Genomic DNA, 18,878 nt, shown 5'->3' on the forward strand with positions numbered 1-18,878 from the left:
AAAAGCTTTGCAACAGTGTGTACTTACAATGCATCAGGTCTAGCTCCAGGGAACACTCCTGGGAGAGTCTGGGGATGATTCTAAAGGTTAAAACATTACTCTCATTATTATTGTTTTACAATAACTTGAGAGTCCTATAACTTGAACTGTCATCTTGTGATTCTGCCCTTTCAAGACAAAATCCAGTGAGCGTTCCCTTCTGCTTCCCAACTGAGCATATGTATAGGACTTGAACTAATGCAGCCGTCTCTCGTGCTTCTCAGGTTGGGCTTACTTGGGGATGAACAAGTCCCTCGGGCAGAGTCTCTCGTGGATGCACTTTCCAAGCATTTGGCCATGAAGCTTTCCTATGGTAGGCCGTGGGCTATTGGCTAAACATTCCAGCAGAGGAATCATAAGAACCAGTGAATTAGACTGAAGGGCGGGAGCCACACAGTGGGAATGGGGAAAGAACACTTGGACTCTTTTTCCAGAGGGGAGAATAAGAGAACTATTAAGTAAGAGTGAACTTGGGTAATATGGCAAAGGAAAAAATCATTAGTTTTACTTTTAATTTTTGCCACATTAAAGAAATGCTGAAGGAGCGTTTTGGGGAGAAGCAGGGATGGCCTCTACGACAGTACCCTCATGTCTGTAACCGGGTTATAGTGGTACCCACCTGGACAGATGAACCTGATTAGAGTTGTCATTTCCTTGAATTTTTAATTTGGTCTTTGCGCTAAAAAGCAGTATACATAATTGTTTAAGGATATACATAATGAGAAGGGAAATGAGCGCAGAAGGGCAGGAGCAGGGGAATGAAATACGATACTGGAGTTGTAATGATAGCGACATTTTAAACTGTATGTTTATTTATTTTAAGGCCCTGGAGAGAAAGATATGATTGTGATGAGAGACAACTTTGGAATCAGACATCCTTCTGGACATTTAGAAAATAAAACTATTGATCTTGTGGTTTACGGGGATGTCAATGGTTTTTCAGCTATGGCTAAAACTGTGGGGTTACCCACTGCTATGGCAGCCAAGATGTTACTTGATGGTAAGTTCCTTCACTGGGGGACCAAGTCCGTCTCCATATTATCTCCAAGTCATTCAGGGCCTGGATATCAAATAATTAGTCTTGAGTATGACACTGGCTTTCACTAAAAGTGAGCCAGTTCAGAAGATCTAAGGGCTGGCTGACTGGGAGATCACCTTGTGATGAGTAAAAAAACCTTGGCTTTGGAGTTAAACCTGATTTCTGTCCCAGCTCGGTCACAAGATGACTGAGTGATGGGTTGCAAGTTACTTAGCATCTCTGAGTCAGAGTTCCTTCACCTTTAAAGTGGGGATTGTCATGACTAATTCATAGGGTTGTTGTGACACTAAAGTGAAATAATACATAAAGCTCCTACCACATAGAAGGGTCCCCAGGGAATGTTAACTGCCTTCTTTTCTTTCCTTATTTTTTGTATTTTGGGGGTAACACTGAAATAGCAGAGGGTATTCATTTCCAGATCTTCAAAAATATAGGCCACGTTTTATTAGTCCTCATGTCTCAACATATTATCAATACTCAATATATATTTTGAACTAAATGAATTCAAATTTCAACCCTCCACTCTCCCCTTAAGATGATGTTTGCATTCAATAATCATTATCTGAATGTAACACCCCATTTGGCCCCTGTGAAGGTGTGAGGGGAGTAAAAAACACCAAAACATATAAATGGGAAATAATGGGAAAAAAATCTACAGTATCATATTAGCTAATATCAAATTAAACCAACTACTTAGTTATTGAGGAACCAGAGTGAAGAAGTGATGAGGGATGAGGGCATCATAGTCTGTAAGGAAAGTGCCCAGACTTACTCTTTCAGCCACCCTAACAGATGCCAGTGCCCAAATAACCAGACTGGTTTTAATTTCATTCTGTTGGTGTTATGCTTTTTAAAAAATGACATCAGCAAATAAAGCAGACCAGTTAGGTTGACTTTACTTTCTTACTAGACTTTATTCTCTGATTTGGGAGTTAATGCAGTTAAGTGTATAAATTCAGACTCTGTCCCTAAGTCCAGCTGTGCTTTCAATTAACAGCTTTTTCTTACAGTGTTGATTAAGTAATAATTTTTAAAAAATATTTATTTATGTATTTATTTTGGCTGCTCCGGGTCTTAGTTGCGGCACACGGGATCTTCACTGCGGCATGTGGGCTCTTAGTTGTGGCATGTGGACTTCTTAGTTGCAGCATGCAAACTACTAGTTGCGGCATGCATGTGGGATCTAGCTCCCTGACCAGGGATCGAACCCAGGTCCCCTGAATGGAGAACGCGGAGTCTTACCCACTGGACCACCAGGGAAGTCCCAAAGTAATAATTTAGTAGGGGACATTTAAGATGCTATTTTGAAAAATCCCTAGGCCTCCAACAATTTGTTGACTCAAAGTTTACTGCTGTATGGAGACTCTTGCTGTAGAAGTTAACCTTTCATACCACCTTTAAAATGGTAACTACAAATTTATTTTCTTCTAGGTGAAATTCAAGCTAAAGGCCTGATGGGGCCCTTTTCAAAGGAGATCTATGGACCAATATTGGAGCGAATTAAAGCAGAAGGCATTATGTATACTACACAGAGCACAATCACACCATAATTGAGAATTATATTTTGTTTTTATCTTCCCAGCCAACACAGCTCTGAACTTTTATGCAACAAACATGCTTGCTAATGTGATATTTTAAAACATAAAGCATGATATGTTTTGATTAAGTCAATACAATGGTGTTTTTGAAATATAAATCTCTATTTTAATATGAAAACATTTGGAACAAGAGATGCCGGTAATTACCAGGGAACTTTAATAATTCTATCATGTATTTTTTCATGTGTATGTAAAAGTGATAATGATTGTACTACTTGTTAATTTATTACGCAACTTTTTTCTTACAAGAATATATTTTCTGATAATTAGCAGATGAAGTTTTATCTTTTTAGTAAGAAAAAAATTTCTTCATGCAGCTTTATTTTTCTTTTGCTTTTATTTTTCAAACTGATTCAGTTGGATGCTTTTAGATTACCAAAGCTTTGCAATAATACTATTTTATGCCTTTTTGTAAAATTATGATTCATTTAGAAAGTGACATTTCTTATAGTTTTCTTTTAATGTTTGGAAAAGGAAATAGGTAAGACTAAATCAAAATCCACATGATCACCTCATTAGGCACAGGAAAAGCATTCAACAAATCCAACACGCTTTTATGATAAAAACACTCAACAAACTAGGAATAGAAGGGAATTCTTCAACCTGATAAAGGGCATCTATGAAAAACCCATAGCTAGTATCATAGTTAATGATGAAAGACTGAAGGATTCCCCCCTAAAATCAGAAACAAGACAAGGATGTATACTCTTGCCATTTCTATTCACCTTGTACTGGAGGGTATAGCTGGGGCAATTAGGCAAGAAAATGAAATAAAAGACATCCAGATTAGAAAGGAAGATGTAAAACTATCTCTAATGTTATACAAAGAAAATTCAAAAGAATACTCTAAGAAAACATTAGAACTAATACATGAGTTCAGCGAAGTTGCATGATACAGGATTAATATTCAAAAATTGATTGTATTTGTATACAATATCAATGAATCAAGTAAAAGTAATATTAAGAAAACAATTCTAAGAAAAAGTGTAAAATAGGAATAGATTGAGAGTCCAGAAATAACTCTCATATTTACAGTCAATTGACTTTTGAAAAAGGTGCTAGGACAATTCAATTGAGGAAAATAATCTTTTCATCAAATTGTGCTGAAACAACTGGATATCCACATACAAAAGAATAAAGTTGGACTCCCTACCTCACAGCACATATAAAAATTATCTCAAAATGGACCAAATACCTAAATATGAGAGCAAACACTATAAAACTTTTAGATGAAATCATAGGTGTAAATCTTTATGACCTTGGATTCGGCAGTGCTTTCTTAAATAAATGACACCAAAAGCACAAGCAGTGAAAGAAAAAAAATAGATAAATTGGGTATCATCATGATTAAAAACTTCTATGCTTCCAAGAATACCTCAAGAAGGCAAAAGACAACCCACAGAATGAGAGAAAATGTTTGCAAATCATATACCAAGTGAGAGAAGAACTTGTACTTAGAATAGGTAAAGAACTACTATATTCAAGAAAAAGTCAAAAAGCCCAGTTAAAAAAAACGGACAAAGGATCGGAATTAACAGTTCTCCAAAGAAGATATACAAAAGGCCAATAAGCACATGAAAAGATGCTTAACATACATTAGCTATCAGGGAAATACAAATCAAACCTACAATGAGATACCACTTCAAAGTCACCAGGATAGCTATTGTGAAAAAATAATAACAAGTGCTGGTGAAGATGTGGAGAAATTGGAACCCTCATAAACTGCAGGTGGAAATATAAAATGATACAACTGCTTGGAAAAACAGTTTGGCAGTTCCTCAAATGGTTAAACATAGAGTTACCATATGATCTCCAGTAATTCCACTCTTTGGTATTAGAGAAATGAAAATATGTCCACACAACAACTTGTAAACAGATGTTCATAGCAGCATTATTCATAACAGCCAGAAATCAAAACAAGATGTAAAACTATCTCTATTTCTGCCCATCAAATAATAAGTGAATAAACAAAATGTGGCATATCCATACAATGGAATATTATTTGGCAATTAAAAAGAGATTAAGTACAGAAACATGCTACAACATGGATAAACATTAAGTGAAAGAAGCCAGGCATGAAAAGCCACATATTGTATGATTTCGTTTGTTTGAAATGTCCAGAATAGTCAAATCTCTATATGGAGAAAGTAGATTAGTGGTTGCCTAGGGCTGGGGGGTTTGGGGGCAAGTGGGAGTGACTGCTAATGAGTTTGGGGGTTTTTGGGGGGAGATGAAAATGTTGTAGAGTTGATTGTGGTAGGAGGTGCAACTCTGTGAATATACTAAAAATCACTGAATTGTGCACTTTGTGTGAATTGCATGCTGTGTGAATTATGTATCAAGATGTACAAATAAAACTTTTTTTCTCCTTGGAGGAAAGAAATGTTTCTGTTTAGGGATATAACTTAAAATTTCTGAGGGGCTGTGCTCATATTCTGGCATAGGAAACTAATTCTGCCATCGAAATTAGCAGGTATTATATGTGGGACATATGGCAGTTGAGAAAGCATCTATGCTATTGGAAAAGGATCAAAGTTGATTACGACCTGGTCCCACCTGCCAAAAATATCAATAATGGAGATCAATAATCTATTAACAAGTAAAGACATAACTGTTATGGCAGTTTTTTGTTTTTTGTTTTTAACCACAATATTGATTTTAACATAATAAATTAGGAAATAACACTTGTGTCGCATTGATTCCACACCTGGTCTGGATGAGCACCCAGATGGCATGGGAACTAGGGAACTAGCACCTTGGGTGGGAGGAGGAACCCACTGAGGTAATATAATAACTAGTTTGGGCTTTAACTGAGTGATAAAGGGGGTATGATTGAAGGGGGGGGTGTCTAACGTTAGTGCTAGAAAAGGAAATGTCAGTAAGCTTGAGTAAAGATATATAGAGTGAAACACTGCATTGGCTCTGAGTAACAAGTTTTCTACCAGAAATTTCAATAGTAAAGGTGGTGGTGGTAGGATCTGGGTATGGATGGGTAGATTATACTGGACTTAGAAGCATGTGGCCCCTGAGCCACAGTTTGTGAATCCCTGGTCTAACCATTTTGGTAGACTTAATGCTCACATCTTCCAGGTCTTTCTGCCTTTTTTTGGCTTCCTCCAGATAATACTGATATTTATATTTCCAGCTTTCCTCATCCTAGATTCATGAGACACTTAGAAGTTTCTCTGAGAAGCAGTGTGATTGGTTCTACAACATACTAGCTGTTTCCTTTTCCATAAACTGAGGACAACAGTAATTCACAGCATGGTTATAAAGTTTCTGAGAGAATGTAAGAGAAAAGCCTGAAACCTAGTAGGTGTTCAAAAACACTAGTTTTTTATTCTGCAATAACTCTTTTGCAATAACATTTTTGTTTGAAGTTTATGTTAAAGATAGTGCAATTTTACCTTTGAGGTTTTTTCAATCTTTTGGATACACTTGGAAGACTCCTCAGGATCCATGTTTCTCAAAGAAGCCACTGAGATATCTGCTCCATAAGGAGAATTGTAAAGTGATTGTAGGGAAGAAAGGGCCAAAATTATCATCTGGCCAGGCTTCTGACTTTACAGAAGAGAAAATATGCCTCACAAAGTTAAATGAAGTGAATAAGAAGTGTTCTGGTTACTCTCACCGTGGAACCATCTACCTCAAAATGTAATGGCTTAAAACAACAGTTATCTATTTGTCCGTCAAGCTGCAATTTGGGCATGGCTCAGTGGGAACAGCTTGTCTGTGCCCCCCACAGTCTCACTTGGCTGGGAGATGGGGGATCCACTTAAAGACAGCTTGTTCCCATGCTTGCAAGTTGGTTCTAGCTCAGCTGGGGCAGTGGACCAGGACCTTGGTTTCTTTCCACATGTATCTTCCATGCGTGGGTTTGTCAAAGGATAGTGGTGCTCTTCTAAGAGTGAACATCCAAGGGAATCAGGCAGATGCTGTGTTGCCTTTTATGACTTAACCTCAGAAATCACGTAGCATCACTTTCATTGTAGTCACAAGTCCATCCAGATTCAAGGCAAGGGACCATAGATCCACCTCTCACTGGGATGAGTTTCAACGAGTCACATGTGGGCTGAAAGCTGTTGTTGAGCTATTTTTGGAAAATACAATCTGCCACAGGAAGGCACCCCAGAAGGAGAGTGGCATGTAGGTGGATTCTGTGAATATACAGTAAATGATCCCAGTTATCAATTTTTCCTCATTGGCCTTAGTTATTTTCTAACCATTTCATTTTTTTTCTCCAGGTGGTTCTTTGAACATTTTTATGTATCCTGTGAGATTAGAACTAGACATACTGTACAAACAAAATGTGTTTCATTTACTCTCTAAAAAGCCCAAGAAATGTGCTTTTAACTTCCCGAGTCCTTTAAAACACTTACCTGAAGTAAAGGTGCTATAAGAGACTTCTCTAATAGTTTTCATTAGGAACCTTAATGCTATAGTTTTCAATACATACCTTTATTAAACAAGTTAGCAGCAAGGAAAACATTACTTGCATCGGTTCATTTCTCCATGTGGATAATTTAGAACTAAAGCAACTCCCCTAGGATTGAAGCAAGATAATAGGAATCTGAGAAAGTCATGTCCAAAGCTTCAGAGGAAAGGATTACAAATTAGCATAATCGGGAAGTTTTTCAAAGGTCAGGCTGTGTGTCTTGAGCTGCTTAGAATGCGTCCCAGGTGACAGGCTGATTAGGAGTTTGTTATTGTGTACGTAACAAGAAGTTTCAATCTCACACACAGTTTTTCTTACTCCCACTTCCAAATCTTATTTTTTCTTTTTAAAAATGATTACCTTAAAAAACTTGTTAACTTTAATGCCAAGGATGTCCAGATTTTTTTATATATATGTAAATTTATTTATTTATTTTTTAAATTTTTGGCTGCGTTGGGTCTTCATTGCTGCATGCTGGCTTTCTCTAGTTGCGGCGAGCAGGGGCCACTCTTCATTGCAGTGCCCGGGCTTCTCATCGTGGTGGCTTCTCTTGTTGCAGAGCACAGGCTCTAGGCGCGCGGGCTCAGTAGTTGTAGCACGTGGGCTCAGTAGTTGTGGTCCACGGGCTTAGTTGCTTCGCGGCATGTGGGATCTTCCCGGACCAGGGCTCGAACCCGTGTCCCCTGTGTTGGCAGGCAGATTCTTAACCACTGCGCCACCAGGGAAGTCCCGGATGTCCGGATTTTTAAAACCAGTGTAGTGTGTTCCATTTATATGCCTTAACATTTAATACCACCTACTCTAACACACCAATATTGTACTAATGAGGAGGAACCCTCTAACATACAAGAATATTTTGCAATTAGCCAGTGAGTGGATGATAATCAATCATGATTTATAATAATAAAAGTGTTTTTGTTTATTTTGACAAATGTGTATATTTTTCCCACTTTCCCTAAAAAGTTCATTTTAATTCAATAAATACTTAGTATTTCTGATTCTATGTGCTATTTATGAATGGAATTCAATTCTAAGAAACTAAAATGTATCTGCTTATAAAGGGTTCTTATTTTCTAAGTTTTGTCTATTAAAGTCATTTTAGATGCTAACAAATTAGGGGCTTTCAGATGAGAAATGTGAAAATTAAGTAAGGGTCCTATGGTGTAATATTGAGTAGAACGTGCACATATTAAATATTTGTATTAATTTGATATGAAGAAGCAGCTGCCGTAAATTCTCAGGTAGTATCAGACTGAGAACTACGATGGACTATATACAGTTCCGGTGCATTTAGCTAAATAGATGGGTCATGCTCGTCGTTAATACCTCTCTGCAGATTGCAGAACCGCTCTACGTGATTTAACATTGGCGATAAAGTCTGTATAGAACACCATTTTTCAATTGGGCTAATTTACAAAGGTGCTACAGAAAAAGAAAATGGGTCAAAATCGATACATTTATTACATGTTGAGGAACACTACCTATAGAGTGTCAGGTTTCCCAGGATCATTAAAGAGCTTTTTTGTCCTAGGTAAAATAAAACAAAACAGCCCCAATTCATTCATTAATTCACTCCTTATTCATTCATTTATCTAAAATGTAGTGAGTGTTTTTTTGTTTTTTTTTTTAAATATTTTTATTTATTTATTTATTTATTTTTGGCTGTGTTGGGTCTTCGTTTCTGTGCGAGGGCTTTCTCTAGTTGTGGCAAACGGGGGCCACTCTTCATAGCGGTGCGCGGGCCTCTCACTATCGCGGCCTCTCTTGTTGCGGAGCACAGGCTCCAGACGCGCAGGCTCAGTAGTTGTGGCTCACGGGCCTAGTTGCTCCGCGGCATGTGGGATCTTCCCAGACCAGGGCTCGAACCCGTGTCCCCTGCATTGGCAGGCAGATTCTCAACCACTGCGCCACCAGGGAAGCCCGTAGTGAGTGTTTTTAATGTGCCCAGTCCTGTTCTAGGTGTGGAAATACAGAGGTTTACAAGAGCCAAAGCTCCTCTCCTCATGGAGCTTAGATATTAATGGTGGGGGGGGGGGACAGACAACAAATATAAAATATGTCAGGAAGCAAAATGCGCTCCGGAGAAAAAGCAGGGTAAGGAGACGGGAGGGCCTGGGGTGAGGAGCTTGCGGAGATGGTGCCCGACATTCAGCTGGCACACGCGGGACACTGAGCCAGCTCAAGTCCCTTCCAACGATCAGCGCTAAATATTTTGAAGATCTTCCTTAGGAGGAGGCAGATGCTGCTTCCTACAGGCCGACGGGAATGCTGCTCAAAGAGATGTTCGAGCAGAAGCCTGGACCCAGGAGTGGAGCCCTAAGACTCCAACACCTGAGCAGTGGGAGTGTAAACTGTACAACTCTTGGAAAGCCAAAGGGTATTAAGACACATAAAAATATTCATACAGTCTTCTCGCCAACTGGCACTTACAGGAATTGGTACTAAGGAGACATCCTAAATATGGTAAAAGGCTTTTACATAAAGAAATGTTTACCATAGTTTTGTAGTTTAGGAAGAATCTGAAAAGAGCCTAAACAGCTGACATCACGAAAATGATCACAAGAGCCCCGGTACATCATGAGGGCAGGTTCCTCCACCCTGGTACCACCGACATGCTGTGCTGTACGATTCTTCGTTGCGAGGGCTGTCCTGTGAATTTTGGAACGTTTAGCAGCATTTCTAGCTTCTGCCCAGTAAGTGCCAGCAGCACATCCCCTTCAGATGCGAAAACCAAAAATGTCTCCAGACACTGCCAAATGTCCCCTGGGGCGCAATACTATCCCTGTTTGAAAACCACTATACAAGATAGAATATTATACAGTAACAATGATAGGTTTATAAATTATGTGTAATAAAAATGCCTATGTAACAACATGAAAGGCAGCATAAAAATATATTCATAACGAGGCCACAATTATGTAATAAAACAATGTGTGGATAAAAGCTGTGAATGCAATAAAACTATATGAAACTTTGGTAAAGGATGTAAATAATTGGGTAAGACTTATGAGGCTTACTTACGAGGCTTCATTTATTTTCACTTCTCATAATTGATTATTGTCTCAGAGTTAAGCTTCATAAGATGAGGAAAGATTGCTATATCTGACAGGATTGTCTTTTTTATTGGTTTCGGGGTATTTTTATTAGAATTTGTCTATAAAATACTTGATTATCATACCTGCACTTGCAACATTACTTTCTCTTGGAAGAGACTCTACAAGGTACCTCACTAATAAAAAAACCATGAAGGAAAAAAAATTTTATATCCCTTCAAAGGCCATTTGTTCCTGGGACAAAGGCAAATGGAAAAATAGAAAAAATAATTGTGACATGGACTCCTTGTTCAGATTAGACTTTGTGAGTTATGGGGAAACAAAACTGTAAAACAAGAGGACTAGGAGACAAGGCTAGAAAAGCAACCAAGGAATCAAAATTAACCTTCTGGCCTTCCTCCCTGGGAGGGTGAGAAAGAAGCATGTTAATTTTTTTATACCCTGTAGGTCAGTACTTATCAATATTTTGTGATTTGTGACACTATTTGTTGGAATTTTTTTCTATTTCATAACTCTTCATGACTATTGCTTTAAAAGGAAAGCTAAAAAAGTAGAAACTTATAAATTTTGATTCTATTTTAAGGATTTGGTGAAATTTTCCTGATATTGCTTGAGGAAACTGGAGGCTCTCTGAATTGTTGTTGCTAAGGACCAGTGGTTCTCAAACTTTAACTTGCATTAGATTGCTGAGTTCCAACCTCAGAGTTTCTGATATTTTAGATCTGGGATGGAAATCCAGGATTTGCATTTCTAACAAGTTCCTGGGTTTTTCTGATGCTGCTGGTCTGGGAACCATACTCTGAGAACCACTGGTTTCAACAAAACTTTTCCTGGCCTCTCGCTTTAGGCACTGACCTGGGCGTTCTTGGGGACTCGTGCCTCCTTTCCGGGCAGTGTTCTAAAACACTCCTGGCTGAGGCAGGCGACTGCTTCCAGTATCAGAGCAGGCTTGTTACCCATGATTCCCTGTTTTCCTGCCCTTCACCTCCACATAGCTCTTAAATCCTGACAATAGGATTGTCACCTAGGACGTCTTACCTTTTTCCACTCTGGGAGTTAGGACCTCCTGGTCCTTGTCCATTCACCCACTTGGCTCTCAAACCAGCTTAGCTTCTCCCTGGCTGGCAAATCTGCCTGTTTCTAACTCCCAGCTTGGTTCTAAACCAGTTTCCCAACATTTCTTGGTACATCATGCCCTCAGCTTCTGAGTAACATTTTCATAGCTCCCCTAAACCAAAGGAAATACATAATGGTTCTGTTTATTAAGTAGTTAGATCCAAATAATTTAATAGTAGTAATTGTGTAGTGTCAGTACACATTGCTGTGTTGTCCTCAGAAATGTTCAACTTTGTGAGTTTCCTGTGTGCCTTAAGGCACAGTTTTGGAATCAGCTCTATACACTGTCCCATCCCATCAACCTTCTTTCATGTCCATAATCTCAGAGGGAACATGTCCACAATTTTCTGCTACACATGCCTCAGCACTCCACAAGCAAACACAAATTGATGGCAATATTTATATTTATTTTTGCAATGTCTTGGATAAAAACCATTTAAACAATGTCGGGTAAGGTGTTATTCTCATAAAAACATCTTCTTTCAAAACAAATGTATTTTTATTTTCCATAAAAGTTAAAATTACATGCTAAAACAGAGTTAATCACAACACAAAACAATATCAGAAGACTCACAGAGTAAGACCAGATGATGAGTTGCAACATTAAACTAAACAATTACACAGAACTAGAAAACTGACTCAGTAGTAAAATATAAAAATCTACAATTATAAATATAAATTTGGTCCATGGAGATGCTAGAGCAGTATTTACAGTAAGTATCAGATTATTTCTACTTTAGGTGAATACTGTGGTTGTAAAATGTTGAATATCATAGGGAACAGAGTGTTTTATTTACAGTATACTATATTAAAAGTTATATTTCTAGCAAACCTGATGATTGCTACAAATACAGCTAAAAATTTGACACTAAAAACAAACATGTTTTCTGTAGTTGGGAATTCCTAATATCTATAAATTGAAATTCTCTGTTAAAATCAATATGAAAAAAAGATACCACAATTCCATACTTAGAAATACGGTAAATTTCAATCATTTTAGTTTAAACACAGTAAGTGAATCACAAGAAGTTTTGCAAAAAGGCACACATTGTTAATGATGTAAACTTGGCAGCAGAATCCTATGTCATGATAGTTACTGTCAGGTGACGTGAAGTAAACAGATAACAGAAGAACTGGACTAATTTTCCTGTCTAATTTTAGAAAGAGGAAAGCAATGCCAAGATGTGGACTCTTCTCACCCTTTTCCATGTTAAACTAAAGACTCTAAGCTCTCGGCTATATTTCCATCAGGCAACGCTGCGCCATTACTGTCCAGAGAGGTGGATGGATTCTCTTCCTGTCTCGTGCTCACAAGGCTGAGGACTGCTTTGTAGAGAAATTGATACTGCTCCTGGAGAACAGAGAACGGGAGGTCAGAAACAGGAAGCTCACTGAGGACATACGTTTGTAAAAAGAAGCAAGGTTTTCAGTCACCCTTTGCCACTGTCATAGAAAGGCATTGTGTTAAGGGCTCTGTTATAATCAGCAGAGGTACACCATCCAGGTTAATGTCTCTTTCTGATTAAATTTAAAGTGGCTCTATAATTAGCCAACATTCATTGACCTAGAACACTGGCCCACTACATTTGCCAATGGTAAACACTCCATGCTTATTCATTTACTTCATGGAATCAGAAGGTGATGTGATAAGGTTCTGATACTGATTTATCAACTTGTGTGTAAACCCTTTGGCACTAGGCTCCTGTAACCCACTACGTTACTCATTTTCCTTTCTCCTTTTGTTACAAAATCTGTTGGGTTTGTCTACTTATGAAGAGGTCTCAGGACTGCATTGTCAGCCCAGGAACTCATGAAGAATGCAGGCCTTTCACAAGACCCACTGTTTACCAAGTATGCTTCACACTCTACCAGCCCGACGGGTCTTATGTCCTGCCTGGTGAGAAGGAGAGTGTGTGCCTGTGTACCCTGCTGTGGTCTCACGGTAGAGACACACAGAAGAATAAAGTAGTTGTTCTCTTACAGATGCCAACTTGGGGATGGTGAGGTGGGGGAAGGTAGTTGCAAAGAACACGAGCAAGTGGCTGGTTCCGTAGTAGAAAATCATTAGGACCACACACCTCATTAAATGCATTTGTGAAACTTGGGTATAAGTTTAGTCCGCCGAAAGCAATTTCATACAAGACAAGCTTGATACAACTCAACTCTCCTGAATGAGACTTTCAATAAGGGCTCCTCTGAAGTGCATGTGCACAAGGGTTACCTTACTCTCTGGCCAGCTGGTCTGGGCTAGAGCTTTGAAGATGGGCTCTTTATAAGGCCCTTACACATACCCAGACCAGGAAGCTGGAAGTGAGCCTATGACTTCTGCATCTACCTAAGCTTCTCCCACTGGGGCATTTGCACAAAATTCCCTATTGTCTTTCTAGCCCTTGTTTCTATAATAAAAAAACTTCCAAATTATTCTCAGAGTTGAGACTTTTCTTTCCAGATGTGCTATGCTCTTTCTTGATTGTATGAGTGTCTCTCTGTCTCTCTCTTTTTAAAACTACCCCCAGAATTAGCTACTTCTTAAGTTCAGAAAATGAATTTGGCTTGAGAAAAAGGTGAACAGCTGAAGTCTATCTTCTGACTCTTCTTTGAGGTTATGTAGAACCCTAACCCCGGGAAAATAACTATTTATTTTGTTGGATAAATCAGATTAGTTGGTGCTTCTACTGAGGATATTTTTCAGAATTATAATAAGTCTTGCAAAAAGGTACACAATGAAATTTAAAAATTTTGATCCATCAATTTTCTGGAAAATAAACTTTAAATGTTTATTGTTCCAGTGCTATGGATTGCAAACTGAACATAATTCAGCTTGAAAACTACATGCTAATATTATCAATGTGATCTTTTTTGATACAGGACAAAACGATTTTGGTAGCCTCTAGAAAGTAACTTGTGCTCTAATGAGAAAAGTTTGGTTCGCTGCTTTATTACTTACAATGTCAGCAAAGACTCCTGGCCTCATCAAATTGATCATCTTGGCTACCTGGTAAACATCCACTGAATTTTCTTTTTCTAGTTGGTGCATGAGGGTTGTCAGAGCACAGAAAGTTCCTGCTGTCACTCCTCCATGCCTGGAAACAAATGGAAGGGACAGACTCCATTCAGATGCATCAAATGTTCACATGTGGAACTCACAGAGCACATGGCCTTGATAATTCTGCAGTAAGAACACTGAAATTTTTAATAAATTGTCTCATTACTTTATAGTGCATGGAACTGTGGTTTACTTCTAATCACTGGGGAGTGTTCATGATATTAGTAATGAGACACTTTATAGAAGTTCAATATTTGGTGATACATTTCTTATTTTTATACTATGGAAGGGGTTGGCAGTAAATCAAAATGATCTGACTGAGGTTATAATATATATTATGTAATATTATCATATGCATCATATATAATATGTATTGATATATAACATGATTCCAGCATATGCATTTTTTATTTGTTCACAACTGAAACTTGGAAAGATCTATTGGATAAAAATTCCTGTTTCTGGTAAATAAAAAATATATCAATTTTACTCCTATCCCAGGAAGCCAATGGCTGAGAGACGCTTCGCTGGTTAGTACCTGAAAATTCAGGTTCTAAAACACTGACTCATTCACACAAAGTGTTCTTAGTGTAGAATGCAACAGCAGATGCTTGTGATCGTGCACACATTTTCTGCCTTCAACAGGAGCTCCCAGAGAAGCGGAAAAAAAACCCCAAAACTATTCTGTGTTAACCCTGTCCATGAGAAGCAGATAATCCACCCTGGCTGAACAATTCACGATTGGTCCAAAGTATTAGGTCAGTACAAAGACAACAGAAATATACATACACACAGAGAACGTCAGGTGTGAATTGATTTAAAGTGTGGAACTTACTCATCATGAACAATCATGGGCCCATCCCTGGTGGCAGCTTCTTCTTTGATAATACTTATAAGTTCAAAAGTTTTACTAATGGGGCTATCTGGATTTGGCCATTTGGGACACTGAAAATGCCGCACTTCAAGTACATAATCATCCTATAAGAAGAGATAAAAATTACTGTTTCAGAAAGTGTCATATTGGTTGGTGAGTAGATGAATTGAGGAAAATCAGGAATTATAGGAAGGCAATAAAACCAAAAAACACGCTGAGCGAGCAGCAGTAGTTGCAGCCTGTCCTCCATCGTGGAAGGGAGAAACTGCCGCGACACCACATTTGCCATGTACAGAGGTGATCTCTTTTTTATTCAGAAATAAACCTTGTTGGTGGGCTTATCTTGCCAATCAAATCATGAACAAAGATGTATCTGTGCCGATAAATTTAAACTTACAAAAAGAAATCTTCAGTTTTAAAATTCGTTTTAAAAATAGCATAGACTTCTTCCTTTAAAAATTGTGAATCACTATATCGTACACCTGTAACTTATATAATATTGTACATCAACTATACTTAAATTTAAAAAAAGAAAAAAGAAAAAAATAGCATAGACTTCTTCAAATACCACCATTACTCAGGTTTAACTAAGGGAAGAATAAGATTGCTTGACACGGTGTGGGAAATGCTGGTACGGAGGATGAAGACATGGTTTCCACTGCAGTCCCAGTTCTGATCTTTGCTTATTAAGTGACCAAACTAGGTTGTGTGACTTTAAATCTCTTAAACCTCTGATCCCCAGTTTCCCAAAGTGGCTTATACATATATAGAAATTTGATTTATGACTGAACTGGTATTGTTGATCTATAAATGATGCTGGAACAATGGTTATTCACACAAAAATAATAAAATTGGACCCTTGACTCACAAAATATAAAACATCAGTTGGCAGAACTGTAAAACATTTAGAAAACAATGTATTTGCCTTATCAATTTTATAAGTTTTGGTCAAATATTCTAGCGAATACTCAATCTTCTTATGTATCCTATATGTTTTACCAGTTTCAGAATTAGGGTAAAGTGAAATATTTAAACCATCTAAAACATGATTTATTTTTTTTCTGATTGAGAAAGTCCTCTGAATTTCACATGCTTTACTCATCATTATTAGCATCTTTCAGTCTTTCACAGGAGATGTGCAATAATTTATGAACTGTGCTGTAATCATAGAAATAGTTATTGACAAAGAATTCAAATTGGTGCCTTGTAGATAATCAGGAGTCTAGTAAAACAACCCTAGTTCATTGCACTGCATGTTTTCAAAGCAGTTCTTCACTTAACAACCCTCTGTACATCAGTAGAGAGCAGTAAGCTTATTTTGGTAGGTAATATTTTCCCCATCTTACTTAGGAGAATACAAGGTAAGGACTTGCCTTAAAACATGAGAATTAGGATTAATGAAATTATTTTTTTACTCTCTTTATTTTCAACTTAACTTCCATCAGCAACTGCTTTGGAGTAAAAGAGAAATCTTTGACTTCCTGTGTGTGTAGAAGTCAGGGATGGTGGAGTTTAGTGATGGCTAATTGTTTAATGATTCTATAAGATTTTGAAAATGAAAATGACGAGTAAGGTAAAATTTATTATTTGGGTCATCTGTCTCAATTTGTAAGAAATCAGATTCCTTCTTTTTATTTCTAGGAGAGATTCTTAAATTGGCATATATTTAACATGTGCTTAAGATGAAAAGTTTGTCATTTAAACTAAGTCCATACCTGGGTAGCTTCTAAGATAAAATCTTGCATTATAAGTTTTTCTTCGTTAGACAGACATTTGTGTTCTTCAGCCATAAGAGTGACCTTAAAACTCTCACAATTTATAGGCTCATCCTTATTTGGCCAGTAAACAAATTCATCTTCTGCCTGGAGGATTAAAAACCAAAGAAGATTCTAGATTTTAATAAAATGTTCAAGTCAGGCTGTGAAACGAAATTAACTGGTTGCCATAGACAATTCAACTCAAATTTTTCTTTGAATCTCAAAATTTACTCTTAAAATATCCTAACAAGTTTAATTTAAAAAAATGTAAATAGAAACATATGGACTGACTTCCTTCATGATTGCAATTCTAATTTCCTTAAGCAGCGTAATAAATACTTAAGTTGATTTCAACCTACTTTTATTTAAAACTGTCATTCAACAATTTCAGACCTGGGATATTGCATCCAAACAAGGTCCAATAATAGACAAGGTGCAACTTCAATATTAGTTTATTGGTTGAAAAAAAATACATTCTTTGTATGCTGGACTCCTGGTGGTTGTGACTTGATACCTACCCTGTAAAGAACATGCCAAGAATGACCTGAGGGACTTACCATGTTTTGACCATCTGGAAGCATAACGACCAGCTGGGCATTATGGTCCCATATCATCCTCCAGAAATCCTTGATGGTATGGAGAAGGGGATGCTGGGTGATGATGAATTCATTGCTCTGATAATAACCCTACAAAACCAAAGAGAAGACAGAAAGAGCCTTGGCATATGACTTTAAACATTCAAAAAACATTTATAGATTAATGGTTACTGTCTTTTTATTTGTAGGTTGTGTCTATAAATAATAATGTGATTATTATAGCCAATGTTACAGACACCTCCTATATGCCAGGCAGAGCACTAAACATTTTCTTCCTTTATTCCTCACAGTAGTACTATGAGAAAGGGAATGTGATCTTCATTTTATAGGCAATCAAACTGAAGCTTAAGAAATTAAGTGCTGTGCCCAAGCTTACCCAGCTATCACCTCTAGGAGGAGACAACAAAAATGGCTTCTGGACTATGTCTCTTACACTAGATAGAACGGAAATCTAGAGATTTTATATTTCTTACTTTTCACAAGTCCCAATGGCAGAGTGCTAAATTTCACACCTACTGGCAACTGGATACCTTTACACCCTGGCTGCCACTACAGGAGAGGAGCCGGGGGGCACCTTGCAAATGTTGCTGCAGAAACCTGAAAGCTGGTGCCATTGAATTAATCATGATTTCCATGTTACTGCTTATCAAAATCATGGCTCAGTTAGCCCCTTCTGCAATGGAATCTCTCAGATCGCATTCTTATCTCCCACGGGCTCATTTGAAGTATGGAATATTTTCATTTTTTATTTTTTAAGCTTTATCTTCATTTATTCATCAAGTAGAATTCTACTCAATTTACTTTGTTTTGGTTACAATCTTGTTTGAGAAGCAGAAAACTTTTAAGTTCATATATTCGGATTTGAATGAACAGGTTGTACATAATTAAATGTTTTTCTGGTTAATTGTAGATTCTTTGGATGGGAAGAGACCTTGAAAGGGCCTCTAGTTTATCCTGCAACTTCAGTCAATATCCCACTTAAGTCATTCCAGGTAGATAAATATTCATCCTATTTTGTAAATCTTCAGACATAATGTGGCAAGTTTTGTAGGTAATATTTTCCAGCATTTAATTATTTTCTTGACAAGAACAGTCTGTCTTCTATCTAACCAGCACACAATGCAATATTTATATTTGTTCTCTTAACCCATTCTCGATTTTTGAGTAAAAATATCTGCTTCCTGAAACTTGGAAAGATCTATTGGATAAAATGCCCTCTCTGCTCAGCCAGGGTGGATTATCTGCTTCTCATGGACAGGATTAACACAGAATAGTTTTGGGTTTTTTTTCCGCTTCTCTGGGAGCTCCTGTTGAAGGCAGAAAAT

At 37.6% G+C, this 18,878-nt stretch overlaps 2 protein-coding genes across 7 annotated transcripts in view; one reads left to right on the top strand and one right to left on the bottom strand.

The window, feature by feature from the left end:
- AASS (aminoadipate-semialdehyde synthase) overlaps nt 1-5,048 on the top strand; it is a 68,667-nt gene extending 63,619 nt beyond the window's left edge. For 2 of the 3 annotated variants that reach the window (XM_036863023.1, XM_036863024.1), the window contains exons 22-24: nt 264-352; nt 863-1,039; nt 2,510-5,048. In XM_036863023.1, the coding sequence (XP_036718918.1) occupies nt 264-352; nt 863-1,039; nt 2,510-2,628 (385 nt within the window). In that variant the 3' untranslated portion in view covers nt 2,629-5,048. The remainder of the gene's footprint in view (nt 1-263; nt 353-862; nt 1,040-2,509) is intronic. The other variant, XM_036863026.1, reaches the window with a different exon arrangement.
- Nucleotides 5,049-11,667: 6,619 nt separating this feature from the next.
- PTPRZ1 (protein tyrosine phosphatase receptor type Z1) overlaps nt 11,668-18,878 on the bottom strand; it is a 163,693-nt gene continuing 156,482 nt past the window's right edge. For 2 of the 4 annotated variants that reach the window (XM_036864019.1, XM_036864018.1), the window contains 5 exons: nt 17,515-17,643; nt 16,916-17,062; nt 15,162-15,304; nt 14,228-14,363; nt 11,680-12,631 (listed from right to left, as the gene is read on the bottom strand). In XM_036864019.1, the coding sequence (XP_036719914.1) occupies nt 12,491-12,631; nt 14,228-14,363; nt 15,162-15,304; nt 16,916-17,062; nt 17,515-17,643 (696 nt within the window). In that variant the 3' untranslated portion in view covers nt 11,680-12,490. Of the gene's footprint in view, nt 12,632-14,227; nt 14,364-15,161; nt 15,305-16,915; nt 17,063-17,514; nt 17,644-18,878 lie in introns of all 4 variants that reach the window. The other 2 variants (XM_036864020.1, XM_036864021.1) reach the window with 2 other exon arrangements.

Source organism: Balaenoptera musculus, chromosome 9, assembly GCF_009873245.2.
Source record: "Balaenoptera musculus isolate JJ_BM4_2016_0621 chromosome 9, mBalMus1.pri.v3, whole genome shotgun sequence".
Taxonomy (NCBI): Eukaryota; Metazoa; Chordata; class Mammalia; order Artiodactyla; family Balaenopteridae; genus Balaenoptera; species Balaenoptera musculus.